General features: G+C 43.7%; 2 protein-coding genes across 3 annotated transcripts in view; one reads left to right on the top strand and one right to left on the bottom strand.

Annotated features, from left to right (window-relative positions):
- LOC106588592 (cleavage and polyadenylation specificity factor subunit 1) overlaps window positions 1-5,874 on the top strand; it is a 22,501-nt gene extending 16,627 nt beyond the window's left edge. The window contains exons 25-35 of the mRNA XM_014177742.2: window positions 286-646; window positions 773-857; window positions 1,000-1,141; window positions 1,350-1,502; window positions 1,792-1,968; window positions 3,195-3,261; window positions 3,367-3,414; window positions 3,611-3,766; window positions 3,981-4,110; window positions 4,287-4,425; window positions 4,591-5,874. Coding sequence (XP_014033217.2) covers window positions 286-646; window positions 773-857; window positions 1,000-1,141; window positions 1,350-1,502; window positions 1,792-1,968; window positions 3,195-3,261; window positions 3,367-3,414; window positions 3,611-3,766; window positions 3,981-4,110; window positions 4,287-4,425; window positions 4,591-4,638 — 1,506 coding nt within the window. The 3' untranslated portion in view covers window positions 4,639-5,874. The remainder of the gene's footprint in view (window positions 1-285; window positions 647-772; window positions 858-999; window positions 1,142-1,349; window positions 1,503-1,791; window positions 1,969-3,194; window positions 3,262-3,366; window positions 3,415-3,610; window positions 3,767-3,980; window positions 4,111-4,286; window positions 4,426-4,590) is intronic.
- On the bottom strand, window positions 5,871-15,126 carry LOC106588594 (uncharacterized aarF domain-containing protein kinase 5). Of its 2 annotated transcripts, none has more exons than XM_014177749.2 (15): window positions 14,868-15,126; window positions 13,238-13,317; window positions 12,909-13,058; window positions 12,724-12,799; window positions 12,261-12,461; window positions 9,594-9,734; window positions 9,307-9,420; window positions 9,023-9,154; window positions 8,699-8,782; window positions 8,534-8,615; window positions 8,256-8,334; window positions 8,034-8,125; window positions 7,640-7,892; window positions 7,267-7,383; window positions 5,871-6,309 (listed from the first exon to the last, which is right to left on the bottom strand). In XM_014177749.2, the coding sequence occupies exons 1-15, from the start codon at window positions 14,868-14,870 to the stop codon at window positions 6,207-6,209; spliced, it is 1,707 nt and encodes a 568-aa protein (XP_014033224.1). In that variant the 5' UTR covers window positions 14,871-15,126; the 3' UTR covers window positions 5,871-6,206. The 2 variants fall into 2 exon arrangements, with proteins under 2 accessions (XP_014033224.1, XP_014033223.1); XM_014177748.2 differs by having other exon boundaries at window positions 14,785-14,971.

Genomic DNA, 15,126 nt, shown 5'->3' with positions numbered 1-15,126 from the left:
TATAATTTTGCAAAAATGTTTAAACCTGTTTTTGATTTTTCATTATGGGGTATTGTGTGTATATTGATGAGGGGGGGCTATTTAATCCATTTTAGAATAAGGCTGTAACATAAAAGTCTGAATACTTTCCGAATGCACTGTACATCATGGGTAACAAGGGGTACACTTTTGGATACTCAGGTTCCCTGCAAGATAAATGTTGGAGAGGTACTGCTGTGCACACAGACTTTATATCTACTGTAGTTCTGTGTGTTCTCATGTGTCGTTTTCTGGTTTGGGTGTCAGGTGTTCATCTGTGGCCCCTCCCCTCACTGGATGCTGGTGACATCACGGGGGGCGATGAGGCTCCACCCCATGACGATCGACGGACCAATCGAGTCCTTCTCCCCCTTCCACAACATCAACTGCCCTAAAGGTTTCCTCTACTTCAACAAGCAGGGCGAGCTGAGGATCAGTGTTCTACCCACGTACCTGTCGTATGACGCCCCCTGGCCAGTCAGGAAGATTCCTCTGAGGTGCACCGTTCACTATGTGTCCTACCATGTAGAGTCCAAGGTGTATGCAGTGTGCACCAGCGTGAAGGACCCCTGCACTCGCATCCCCAGAATGACCGGAGAGGAGAAGGAGTTTGAGACCATAGACAGAGGTGGGACCAGTATATGCATCAGTCTGTCTCCATGCCGTGCGTTTCACTTTCTCATTGGTTTATTTCTTCGTTCCTTTATTCATTCCTCCACCATTTTAAAATTCCTTGGTGCTGTGTTCTCCTCAGACGAACGCTACATTCCTCCTCAGCAGGAGAATTTCTCCATTCAGCTCATATCTCCTGTCAGCTGGGAGGCCATCCCTAACACACGGTAACAACTGTAGCTATCTGGAGCATAGCCTCTAACATGAGGCATATTCATTATAGATCTGAAGCATATTTTATATTTAAGCATCTACGCCACAGCAGTTGGGTGTCTGTTGTGACCTCCCTCCCTATGTGATATTGGTCAGGATTGACCTGGAGGAGTGGGAACATGTGACGTGTATGAAGACTGTGGCGTTGAGGAGTCAGGAGACGGTGTCTGGGCTGAAGGGATATATAGCTGCCGGGACTTGTCTCATGCAGGGGGAGGAGGTCACCTGTAGGGGCCGGGTGAGTCACCAACACCACTCTGACTACTGACTAGAGCCAGGAATACCTCCAGGCCCAAGTTTTATGCTCTAAGTTATAGTCTAAAGCAGGGGTCCAGAGTTTTTCCTAGTTGGGTCAGGTGGTCAGGACCGACTGGTAGACGATGCCATTTGAAATCACGATGTTGATTTGAGTGTTGACTTATTTCTCTCTCTAATGTTGTGTCCAGATTCTGATCCTGGATGTGATTGAGGTGGTCCCGGAACCGGGTCAGCCCCTGACGAAGAACAAATTCAAGGTTCTGTATGAGAAGGAGCAGAAGGGACCGGTCACAGCTCTGTGTCACTGCAGCGGATACTTGGTCTCTGCCATCGGACAGAAGGTGACAGACCCATCTCTGGTTATACCACTACAGATGTCTGTCTAGATGCATTTCCCACCCACCTCTCAATATAATTCTGTTCCGATTTACATTGTATTTATTGTGTGGCCAACATGTTGCAGTTTAATGTATTTTTGATATTATTGAATTAGCCATTATTTTAAGAACTGTTCAGAAAGCCCTTTTTTAAGGAGCACAAGTACAGTATGTCAACCATCTTTCCCGTAATCCTGAGACAAAGTCCTGGTTGTGCTCACCACCGTGTCTGTCTATTCCTCTCTCTGTCTAGATCTTTCTGTGGAGTCTGAAGGACAATGACCTGACAGGCATGGCCTTCATCGACACCCAGCTTTACATCCACCAGATGTTTAGCATCAAGAACTTTATCCTGGCAGCTGACGTCATGAAGAGCATCTCTCTGCTCAGATACCAGCCTGAGAGTAAGACGTTGTCGCTAATTAGCAGGGTAAGACGGTAAGACGGCAAGGCTACAGAACTACTTTAGTAGTAACACAGGGAAAGCGTCAACTTCAAAGTACTGTGTTCAAGTAACACCTGATTTAGTCTCTTCTGATTTGTCATTCTCTGAGGGGTTTTGTTCCATGTTAGTTTGTTGTTTATGGATTTAACTGTACATCCCAGATGAGTGTTTCTGTTCATGAATGAAAGTACTATGTTTTTTTTTCTTGTGTTCCCATGTGGGATCCCAGGGTTTCTTGTGTTGAGTTTATCTTCTAGAGAGCAGTGCTGTGCTGGAGGGGATGTTTAAATGATCAGGGTCGTTCATGTTCGTTCTTCATGCCAGTGTTTGAGTCTCTTCTCTTAATACAGGGTTCCCCAATCAACATTTAGTTTTTCCCCAAAAAAGGGCTTTATTGAAGACAGAAATATTCCTCAGCACCCCCCCCCCCTGACGATCCCGCAGGTGAAGAAACCGGATGTGGAGGTCATGACCTACACGTGGTCTGCGGTTGTGAGACCGGTTGGACGTAGTGCCAGATCTTTAAAACGACATTGGAGGCAGTTTATGGTAGAGAAATTAACATAAAATTATCTGGCAACAGCTCTGGTGGACGCTCCCTCAAAATTTGAGACATCTGTGGCGTTGTGTGACACAACTGTACATTTTAGAGTGGCCTTTTTTCCCCCAGCACAATGATTATGCTGTTTAATCAGCTTTGTGTTATGCCACACCTGTCAGGTGGCTGGATTATCTTGGAAAATGAGAAATGCTCACTAACAGGGATGTGAAGAAATTTGTGCACAGAATTTGAGAGAAATTTGCTTTTTGTGCGAATGGAACATTTCTGGGGTCTTTTATTTTAGCTCATGAAAAATGGGACCAACACTTTTTACATGTTTTATATTTTTGTTCAGTGTGTGTGTGTGAATATAATTTTAGTTCTTGTACATAAGACTGTAAAATCACCAGGAAATTAGCTCAGTTTTATTTTGGGAAATGTATTCCCACATGTAAATAGAGAGGCATATGTGATCGTATCCCAATGTAATCAAGGTTTGAAATAGTGTTTTTGTCATACTATATCTGTTTGGGATTCTAGCGGTCAATTTGTAGTGTACAACTTATGTTCTGGCCCTCCGACCTTCCACTCAAGGAAAAGTCAGCCCGCGTCTGAATGTAAATTGGGGAGCTCTGTCTTAATGGTTTTGCTTTGGTGTTTGGTTCCCCAGGACGCCAAGCCTCTGGAGGTCTACAGCGTAGAGTTTATGGTGGATAACAACCAGCTGGGATTCCTGGGTAAGGTTATATAACTTTGGTAGCTAATCAGGAGAACGCTCTACCAGGCTAGAGCCTATGTATGTCTAGTCCTCACAAAATAAACCTGTTTTCTCTACGTTTCAGTGTCAGACCGAGACCAGAATCTGTCGGTGTACATGTATCTGCCTGAAGGTGAGTTATAACGTAAACATGGTAATACTTCTCTTACAAGCATGAAGAATATCGAATACTCAGGTTAACCACAAATGTTGTAATACTTATCCCACAAACACCTGAATATCAAATAAAGACAGAGGTCATGTGTGATGACAAACTGCAGTTCCACCATATCATGATCACTGAAGTGTTACTTTGCGCCCTGCTGAAGCTAAGGAGAGTTTCGGAGGCATGCGTCTGCTGAGGAGGGCGGACTTCAACGTGGGAGCTCATGTCAACGCCTTCTGGAGGATGCCCTGTCGAGGGGCACTGGACACAGCCACCAAGAAGACCCTGGCCTGGGACAACAAACACATCACATGGTTTGGTAGGACACGACTTTGACTTTGTGATTTGTATCGACAGATACAGGGTAGGAGTAGGTAATGTGAATAAAGAGTTGTGATATCTTCCTTCAGTATATGCGATCAAATTCTCCTCTTGGTATGTTGCTCTCAGAAGGATCAACATGGTGTTGTTAGTAGCTACAAAGAGGATTTCCAGGTGCTTCAGCAGTAACTAATCCTCTTCCCTCCCTCCAGCAACTCTGGATGGAGGCCTCGGGCTGCTGCTGCCCATGCAGGAGAAGACCTACCGCAGATTGCTGATGTTGCAAAACGCTCTTACCACAATGCTGCCACACCACGCAGGATTAAACCCCAAGGCATTCAGGTAACTTGCCATACAGTCACTGAACTTTTTTGGGTTGGTTATCAGTATTTTCCCCATAAATCTTAAGTTGGCAACACTTAAATACTTTTTAGGCTTTGAGGCAACATTAAGTGGCTTTTTAGAAATTTGACACTTTGGGTAAAGACTAATGCCGTTTTTGGATCTCGTTCCACCAGGATGTTGCATGCTGACCGGCGGCAGCTCCAGAACGCGGTGCGGAACATTCTGGATGGAGAGCTGCTCAACAAGTACCTGTACCTCAGCACCATGGAGCGTAGTGAGTTGGCCAAGAAGATTGGCACCACCTCTGATATAGTGAGTATTATTATTAGTCCCTTCTTTGGCCTAGTTCTCTGACAAAACTAGCTCTGCAAGCCGATGCATCTTAATAATGTAGCTAAATCCAATCTATAGTCCATATCAACTTGGAGCAAATAACTGTTGAGATATTTGAATAAAGTATCCCTCTGTCCATTTTAGGTCTTGGATGATCTTCTTGAAGTTGACAGGGTGACTGCTCATTTCTGAGAGCAGCATCCTTGACCACGCCCCCTCAGCATGTGAGACCCAGGGTCTTCCCCCATTTTTTATATTAAATGAAAAGGAGGCTTTTTGGTATCTATTTTCTGTACGTAAACGTGAATTTTGTTTAATCATGTTTCTTATGAATATTTTTTCAACAAAATATGATAAATTCGGGATTGTATGGGTCTTTATAAAATGTTCTAATCATTTTGGCATTCTAGGCTCAAGAATTTCAGATCCGCACATGTAACTCACAAATCTGTCATGGACATCATTTACACAAGTGCCAAAGAAATCCAAGGGGAGGTGGGGCACTTTATTTAGTTGACAAACTCTTACCTTTTATATTTATGAAAGTCATTTATTCAGCAGCGTAAGCTTTTGTTTTCGCAGTTGGAGCATTTTATACATTAGATTGAGCGACGCACCCAATATTTCCTTAAAATGAACATTAATGACTTTCACTGCAGCTATGCAGTTTAGTCATATGTGCTATTATCCACGTAATGCAACATAAGGTTAACCCTCCTGCTGTGTTCTGGTCAAATTGGACCCATTTACAAGTTCCATGACTTTGTCCACACAAAATACATTGATTTTCATTAAATTTGGGGTGTTAACTTTTGTACACCTGTGGTGTTCCCGGTCAAAAATGACCGGTCCTAAAATGGAGTTATGCACATGCCCATTCATCAGATGGACACTCTTCCAGACCCCCGCATGTGTTTGAGCACTCACCTGCTTGGCTTCCACAGGAACCATACCTGTTGGCCTTCTCATAATCGCAACATTGTTTCAATAATATATAGACCTTTTCTCACAGTTCTGGTATATGACACTTTTGAGGCCTTGCTCACACTTCATTGTGGCAGCACAATGACCAAATTATATGGTGAGGACAGTCAGTCCTTGTTAAAAAGCACTTTCATCCAAGTATGTTATAATCCATACATGCTTTTTTTTACTCAAATGAGCTCAGTTCAATGAAGCCTACAGGCCATAAATAGCAAATAGAAGCTTAACTTGTTAGATTGTTTATAATGGTGTGGTCATTTTGGACCGGGAACACAACAGAAGGGTTAAAATGCCTGAATGTGCTCAGTGCCTAAACATCAGTCAATGAAGGAGCAATCAGATATGAATCGTAACTGGTCACAGCAGGAATCTTACCTCAAAGGAATCACTTTCAGGCTGTTTACCTCCACATACTGCCGTGAAATAAAGGTCAAATAAAATAAATGGCTCTGTGTTTTAATAAAATAGCATTAATGTCAGTTCACATATTCCTTGGCAGCACTGAGACAGTGCTCCTCAATGCCATGACTTGGTGAGTCCTTGGCTTGGAGCTGTGTTTACTGCTTTTTCTGTCCTGACTGATTAAGACAATTGTACATCATCATAAATCTGCAGATTTGGTATGTACTGTAAATGTGGGAAATGCATAGCACCATTTTGGAAGCACATCTATCCATTTGCCAACTATCATGTCCTGTCAAACGGGTTGCATTTCTTGAGCTTTAAACAGGAGTCACTAGTATCAGGTATGCAGCTGAGGTATGGGTTGTAGGCCTCTACTTCAGGTATTGGTAAACTTCCTCGTCCAGCGATATGAGGTTAAAGTAAGACAACAAAGACAGCAGGGATCGTGTCAGACTCATCATCGCCATCTCAGACCTGGGAAGATACAATGATTTGAAGTTAACGGTAAGGAATGTAGGCAATTTGTAGGAACTAAAAATGCCAACTTGTATGTATTCTGGGGAATGTTTGTAGCAAGACCTACCCAGCCAGGTCTACTGCTATATACTGGCCAGTTAATTTAGGTACACCACCTCCTTCCCAGAAATGGTTAGTGCCTACAGACACAGTCATGTGGCCATGGCTTGGTATAATGCAGGCATCCAGTTACTGTTTGAACATTAGAACGGGCAACACAAATGCTACAGCGTGGTTTGATCGTTGGTTCCAGTATCTTCTGAAACTGCAGGGCTTTGCACGCATGAGTTTCCAACAGATGGGCCACAAAACGGGCAAATAATGGCGCAGTACAACAGTGGCGTGCAGAACGGCACCTCGGAACACACAAATCGTTGGTCCTTGTAAAGGACAGGTTATTGCAGCAGACTCCCACATCGGGTTTGACTCCTATCAGCTAAAAACAAGCGGCGAATCCATGTTGCGTTATGGTAACGGCAGTAAGCAGCATGACTCAATAGCCTGGTGTTAACATTCCCTACACCACCACCAACAGCCTGTACCGTTAAGTCCCTTGAAACCAATTATGTAATGTTTCCATACCCCCAATGAATACAGGGTGATCTGGAGGCCGGTACGGTGGGAGGGTCTGACCTGCTACTAGATGGGTGTACCATATCGGGCGACTCCCAAGTTTACTTCCATATGGTTATCAGTATTTTCGCATAAAGGTGTTTCCACTGCCATTTCATCGACAAAGATCCCACCACGTCGAACGAACAAATGATCTGTCGTTATTTATAAAAATTACACCGAAGCGTCCAACTCCAATCACAGCTGTCGTAATTTATTTTATATACTGTATGACTTTACTTGCATAAAAGTGTGGATGGAAACGTGGTTACTGAGTGTATAGTGTTGAGGATAATTCATTACCTTAGGGCACACTCGAACTTGAGGCTCTCCCAGGTGGCCCGCACCCATCGCAACACCCTGAACCTGGGAAGAACTCCCGGCCTTTCTGCCTGGAGTCGCCCCCAGCATTGCACAGCGCTGGAGACAGGACAACAGGTTAGTAAGCATCTACAACTGCTGCCATGTGAAACACTCGTCTGTTCACCTCTTAGCCATGACACAGTATCTGTCTACAGGAGCTCCCAGTGTGATGATGCTGCTACTAACCTCTTAGCCATGACACAGTATCTGTCTACAGGAGCTCCCAGTGTGATGATGATGCTGCTACTAACCTCTTAGCCATGACACAGTATCTGTCTACAGGAGCTCCCAGTGTGATGATGCTGTTACTAACCTCTTAGCCATGACACAGTATCTGTCTACAGGAGCTCCCAGTGTGATGTTGATGCTGCGGACCGTGTTGATGTTCCTGAACACCAGCAGCATGGGGCGTGGCATGGACTTGAGCACGACCATGATGTTGTCAAAGTGATTGACAGCCATGTCCCTCATATAGGTTGTCTCTTCACGACTCAGGATGTTGGACAGGCCCAATTCCCGCATGTTGATTGGCCGTTGCAGCAGCATCTCAGAGAAGATGAAGTAGTCTGATAGGACACATGATATTTTATGCAGGTCTTTGTTGTGAGACTGGATTTGTTCAAGGCATATGACTTCTGTTTAAATGAATCAATCAGTTTGAATTAAAATTGAACTTTATTAAGCCTAAATGACAGTTGTCCTCTCACCTTTGACCCCCAGGCTGTTGGAGTACCTCTTCATGGCAGCATCGTCTCTCAAGACTATGGACCTCCACAGTTTACACAGAGCTACCCTGTCACTACAGGGTCAAAGGTTAGAGTTGAACCATTAAAATATACAGATTACGTTGCAGGATCTAAAATGTATCCACACTACTGTGAGTTGCTTTGGATAAAAGTGTCTGCTAAATGGCATATTATAAACCTTACATTTCACTGAGGTATTCATACAGGCCGTGATCCAACAGTACTAGCTCTGCCTTCTTGTCTGGACCTCTTCTCACAAGCACTGTGACATGGTACAGAACATGCATTCAAGGTCACCAAGTCATTTTAAGAAAATATTGTTGTACTGTAGTTATTTATTATCAACGTGACCCATTTCTAAGAAAAGTATCTTGTAAACTGCACTGGTACAAGTTACACAAATCAATAAAATAAGCATGTAAAGAGTTCAGTAGAAACTGTCAACATGCCCCTTGACCTACCATTGCCAGGGTGAGGGTCAGCGTGGATGAAGCCAGTGTAAAATATCTGCTCTGCAAACGTTCGGATCAGCTTGTCAGCAGTCTGAAAAGCCAGAGAGAACTGTTTATACATTCATCGGAGTACTAATGATCATAGACAAAGGTTGTGTCACAACAGGCACTTACATCTCTCAAGCTAAGTCCTTGTCTTTTGATTTCTTCCAAATTGTTGATTTTGCAGCCTTCACAGAACTCTGCAGTCAACACTCTCTAAAGGAAAATGGTTTGTTTATTACAGTACAATAATACAAAAGTGGTCAAGAAGGTATCAAAGGCTGCGTTTAGACAGGCAGCCCAATACTGATATTTTTTCACAAATTGGTCTTTTGACCAATCAGATTAGCTCAGAAAAAGATCTGATGTGATTGGTCAAAAGATACAAAAAAAATTGGGCTGCCTGTTTGAATGCAGCCATCGTGATTTTCAGCAGTGAATAGTTCGGTTTCTCACCTTGCTGGTTTGGTCCCAGTACACCTTTGGCACGACGACAAATTTGAAGTGTTTCAGTTCCTCTGCACATCTCTCAGAGTTCCTGGCCTCATTCTCAAAGTCCAGCTCCTGAGCTAATGTCCCCTTCAAGTCCTAAAATCATCAGAGAATGCCAACATTAGGTTAGTTTAGGGGACCATGTCTAGGGCTGTATCTAATCATGCTCTGCAGGTATTATCTGATAAATGTCCTATAAAATAAAACACAGTTTTTGACCAAGTTGGCAGACAAGTTTGAGCCCTTGCCTTGAGGACCCATCTGAAGCCGAAGCTGGGGTGCATAAACTTTATAACGTCCAGTAGGATCTCCAGAGTCCTGATGTCACCATCAAACCGATCCCTGAGGTCTATGTACTGCACCTGGAGAAGAGAGTGGTTACTATTCAGAATCAGGAGAGATACACCTAGCCTGGTTTAACCAAATTGTAGTTTGGTTTAACCAGGCGAGGTGACCCCTATTTATTAGTGTAAATCATTCACAGTATACTTTTAATTCTGTGGCTGAATGTGTAGTACAGTTAACCTGAACCCACTTTGACAGCAACAGGAGTCCCGTCCTGCAGCTCTGCCTTGTGGACCTGAGCCAGACTGGCTGCTGCGATGGGCTCATAGTCAAACTTCTTAAACATCTTGTCTGGAGTCGTATTGAAGTCTTCTATGAACAGAGCATCTACCTGGTAGAACCAGACAGATCATTTAATGGAAGAATGTTCCTCAACGCTTTTCATTATAAGATGGCTAGTTCTAGCCTCACATTATGAATGGTGAAGAGGCATTGAAAGCTGTGACAAAACTACAAGCATGGCTCTATCACTTTCACTACAGCCTCATCAAATCAAAATCAAACTGTGTCACATGCACGGAATACAACAGGTGCATACCTTACTTACAAGCCCTTAACCAACAGTGCAGTTCAAGAAAGAGTTAAGTAAAAAATAATAAGTAACAATGAGGCTATATACAGGGGGTACCATTACCAAGTAAATGTGTGGGGGTACGGGTTAGTCTAAGTCATTTGTACATGTAGGTAGGGGTGAAATGACTGCATAAATAAACAGTGAGTAGCAGCAGTGTAAATAACAAATGGAGGGTGGTGTCAATGTAAATTGTATGGATGGCCATTTGATTAATTGTTCAGCAGTCTTATGGCTTGAGTGGTAGAAGCTGTTAAGCTTTTTAGTCCTAGAATTGGCGCTCCGGTACCGCTTGCCGTGTGGTTGCAGAGAGAACACAGTCTATGACTTGGGTGACTGGAGTCTGACAGTTATTGGGGCTTTCCTCTGACACCGCCTGGTATATTAGGTGTTGCAATCTACTGCAAAGAGCCTGCAGAGTTCTGTATTACTATCCAAGTCTGTACCCAAACAATTCGAGCTTCTACTTCTAAAAATGCACCTTTCCAGAAACAAGTCTCACTGTTGCTGCTTGCTATAGACCTCCCTCTGCCCCCAGCTGTGCCCTCGGTACCATATGTGAATTGATTGCCCCCCATCTATCCTCTGAGCTTGTGCTACTAGATGACCTAAACTGGGACATGCTTAACACCCCGGCCATCCTACAATCTAAGCTTGATGCCCTCAATCTCACACAAATGATCAATGAACCTACCAGGGACAACCCCAAATCCGTAAACACGGGCACCCTCATAGATGTCATCCTAACTAACTCGCCCTCCAAATACACCTCTGCTGTTTTCAATCAAGATCTTAGCGATTACTGCCTCATTGCCTGCATCCGTAATGGGTCTGCGACCAAACGACCACCCCTCATCACTTTCAAACGCTCCCTAAAACACTTCTGCGAGCAGGCCTTTCTAATCGACCTGGCAGGGGTATCCTGGAATGACATTGACCTCATCCCGTCAGATGCCTGGCTATTCTTTAAAAGTGCCTTCTTCACCATCTTAAATAAGCACGCCCCACTCAATTTAGAACTAGGAATAGATATAGTCCTTGGTTCACTCCAGACCTGTCTGCCCTTGACCAGCACAAAAACATCCTGTGGCGTTCTGCATTAGCATCGAATAGCCCCTGTGATATACAACTGTTCAGGGAAGTTAGGAACAAATATACACAGGCAGTTTGAAAAAGCTAGCCTTAGCTTTTCTAACAGAAATTTGCATCCTGTAGTACTAACTCAAAAAAAGTTCTGGGACAGTGTAAAGTCCATGGAGAATAAGAACACCTCCTCCCAGCTGCCCACTGCTCTGAGGCTAGGAAACACTGTCACCACCGATAAATCCACTATAATTGAGAATTTCAATAAGCATTTTTCTACGGCTGGCCATGCTTTCCACCTGGCTACCCCGGTCCACAGCCCTGCACCCCCAACAGTAACTTGCCAAGCCTCCCCATTTCTCCTTCACCCAAATCCAGATAGCTAATGTTCTGAAAGAGCTGCAAAATCTGGACCCATACAAATCAGCCGGGCTAGACAATCTGGATCCTCTCTTTTTTAAATTATCTGCCGAAATTGTTGCATCCCCTATTACTAGCTTGTTCAACCTCTCTTTCGTATCGTCTGAGATTCCCAAAGATTGGAAAGCTGCCGCGGTCATCCCCCTTTTCAAAGGGGGTGACACTCTAGACCCAAACTGCTACAGACTTATCTATACTACCCTGTCTTTCTAAGGTCTTCGAAAGCCAAGTTAAACAGATTACCGACCATTTCGAATCCCACCATACCTTCTCCGCTATACAATCTGGTTGCAATCATCCCCATACTGTATTTATTTATCTTGCTCCTTTGCACCCCAGTATCTCTACTTGCACATCTACCATTCCAGTGTTTAATTGCTATATTGTAATTTCTTCGCCACCATGGCCTATTTATTGCCTTAACTTACCTCATTTGCACTCACTGTATATAGACTTTGTTTTCTTTTGTTCTACTGTATTATTGACTGTATGTTTTGTTTATTCCATGTGTAACTCTGTTGTTTGTGTCGATATTGCTACGCTTTATCTTGGCCAGGTCGCAGTTGCAAATGAGAACTTGTTCTCAACTAGCCTACCTGGTTAAATAAAGGTGAAAAAATAAATAAAAATAAAAATAAATAAATAATTGGTCCTGGATGGCAGGAAGCTTAGTCCCAGTGATGTACTGGGCCGTACGCACTACCCTCTGTAGCGCCTTACGGTCGGATGCCGAGCATTAACTGTTCTTCAATGTTTGACAAGACAAAGTACTGCAGGTCTCACCTCCTTGTATGTCCTGTTGAGAGCCTTATCCTCCAGGACCTGCAGTGTCTTGACGTACTCAGGAGGCAGCAGGTGGTTGAAAGCACACAGGCCCTGTCCCAGTTTAACGTAGATCCCTCCGTTCTGCACCGCTCCCTCCACCATGCCGTCTGCTGCCCTCTGATGGCACAATGACATCCCTGCCACAAACGATGGGCTGCTCTGGCAAAACAGGGAGGGGAAGATGACGTGAGTGTCCTGACTGAACTACTGAGATCGTTGCAGACTCACGCCATTGCCCTGCTCAGACGTTGCATGCGTCAATGGTTTCATGCCACGTCTTCGACTGTGCTGTCAGGCACCAGATTGCTATAACATATGTGGTTAGCTGATAGGTATTTCACGTATTTAGGCGTTGTAATATCTGGAATGCTTCAGCGATGCCTGGGCAGAGGAACGCACCCAATATTTCTGTCAAACTTACCTTGTCCATGCCACGTAACATCACATTGGAGGTCCACCAATAATCTACTGAGATATAGAGTCCTACACATATAGACCTGTAGAGACAGAGAAAGACATGGTTTGAGTGTAACTCCAAGGAAATTATTCAAAACATTTGATCACCTACAAAAAGGATGGTGATATTATTGTTATGATGGGACCCACCTACAGAAGCGACCGACTCCCTTCACCAAGATCTTCATCTTCCGTCTCTCTCTAGGTTCCGCAAGGGCGTACTGGACTCCCACCACCACGGGAACACCCACCGCCACACCCAAAAACATCTTCCAGAACAACCCTTGACTCTTCCTTGGCCTGGCGGAAAGAAATGTGCACAGCACACACTGTGTTGCTGAAATGCCCATGTCTTCACCCATCTTGCAGTTGCTTTCTAGAAGGTTAGTATTTAAGTAACAGCATGTATAGTTGGGTGTACTTGTACATCAAGCTGACTCGCGCTATAGAAACAGGAGCCATTCTAGTTAGTTTAGTACCTTTGTGAGCTGAAGGACCTGTACAGTTGCAGCTGTGGACGGGGACATCTTCCCAGCAGGGCCAAATGACACAACCTTAACTACAAAAAGACAAACACCACCACCAATCAGTGTCACTTTGAAGCATCAACTTTAAACTAATCCACTGTTTTTGCCAGTTACAGTAGACTTGCTGAGAAATCCCATCCCTAGAAAACTGGAGAAAAACAAAACATCTGCATGTTACTAGGTTAAGTTGAACAACAACATGTAGACTGGTGGTGGGGACTGCATCAAGGTCACGCTCCATAGGCTAGAACACGCTGTTGTTTTCCTTAGCTGTCTCTCACAGGACAAACAGTTTCCAGACTAATAGATATAGGCTCTATGCCAGGGCCCTGACCACATGCGCGCACGCACACACACACACACACACACACACACACACACACACACACACACACACACACCCCAGGGCCGGTCCTGGCCGTTCTGCCGCCCTAGGCGAGACAAAAAAATAAATTGCTGCTGCCCCTTTTGTTCTGCTATGATCAGCTCGTAAAAAAAAAAATAATAATAATAATAAATAACTAAATGTACAGATACAAACTTGAAACCACTGATCGTGACCATTTAGCCCATGGGATGAAACTCCTGGACAGCAGTTGTGAGTAGCCTGATTGTCCATTTTACTTTGACCTGTCCTGTTAGGATATGTCAACACTTTAAAACATTTTTTTGATTAGGCACCGTTTAGGTTAGGCTATTTGATCAGAGAAACCTGCATGATGTTAAAAGTTTGTCATACATTTTTTCCTGAACCCTTTAGGCTACGTACTCTTTCGACCATATGATATATCTGCTACATGAGTTATGTTAGATTTGTTTTTTTTTTAAAGGAATGTTGGTGGAGTGCTTCTTCTCTCCAACAGCACCCTGGAGAGGCACGCTGGGAATGGACAATATACATATTTTGCATCCCTGACTTTGATAAAGTGGGCACTTATCACAGGGCGGCATCAGCGCTCACCTAAAAATGTCATGTCACTGGTTGAGAAAAATTGACATTATTTTGGGGCATGCCCTCGTTAATCTGCCTCCATAGGCAGCCACGCAATCCTGCCTAATGAGAGCCACACACACACTTTCCTTGGCATTGAACAAAACACGTGACAACTTATAAATAATGGAGGGTAAACCACAATCTCAATATTAGGGGACATCACACGATGTCTTTTAGCGAGACTGTACATCGAGCTCTGATTTTAGTATGGCGGTTATACATTGCATCAGGGGACTTTAACGTTGTGTGGCCATGCTCATTTCCTGGGAGTCAGAGAGAGTAGTTCATGGAATGAGAACTCTTGCTAGTGTGATCTGTAAATAAACATGTATACTATGCAAAAATTAACATACAAAGCGAGTCATTACTTTTGTCATTTAAGCCATACATGCATAAACTGTTAAATGTCGATTTTGAATTTGCTGATGCTATATGCGGCTAGCTTTCTAGCTAGCCAGCCTAGCAGGCAAGGCAAAGAAGACATTTAACGAACAGTTCAACTCACTGCTTTGAAGGTCTCCCCTGCCATGTTCGACCTATACTGTGATCTCTTCTCACTAATATGTAGTTAAAAAAATGTGTAGTCACCATTCTAATGTCACCTCCCGTTTCAGATCATTCTTGATTTCCTGAACTGCCTACAAATGATTTGACTGGCAGAAGGTGCACGAAATTGATCACGTGACAAATGGTCCGACTCGATGTGACCAAAGCTTCTCTAGTGAAAAGAATCATGACTTGACTCCATATCCTCTTCAGGTACCGTCAATGAATCAACCCAAGTCATAGTTTTTTAAAATTGAAATCACAAATGTACAGAATAAAGCATGTATTTGTGTGGGTGAAT

The sequence above is a fragment of the Salmo salar genome, chromosome ssa27 (assembly GCF_905237065.1).
Source record: "Salmo salar chromosome ssa27, Ssal_v3.1, whole genome shotgun sequence".
Lineage (NCBI taxonomy): Eukaryota > Metazoa > Chordata > Actinopteri > Salmoniformes > Salmonidae > Salmo > Salmo salar.
This window is presented reverse-complemented; position numbering and strand designations above follow the sequence as displayed.

Excerpts from the sequence above, each read along its gene's own strand:
- LOC106588594 (XM_014177748.2), bottom strand. The coding sequence starts at position 14,808 with ATGGCAGGGGAGACCTTCAAAGCA. Across the intron at positions 9,421-9,593 it reads GGACTCCTGTTGCTGTCAAA|GTGCAGTACATAGACCTCAG; the intron begins GTGGGTTCAGGT and ends TCTCTTCTCCAG. Across the intron at positions 8,616-8,698 it reads AAGGACTTAGCTTGAGAGAT|ACTGCTGACAAGCTGATCCG; the intron begins GTAAGTGCCTGT and ends CTGGCTTTTCAG.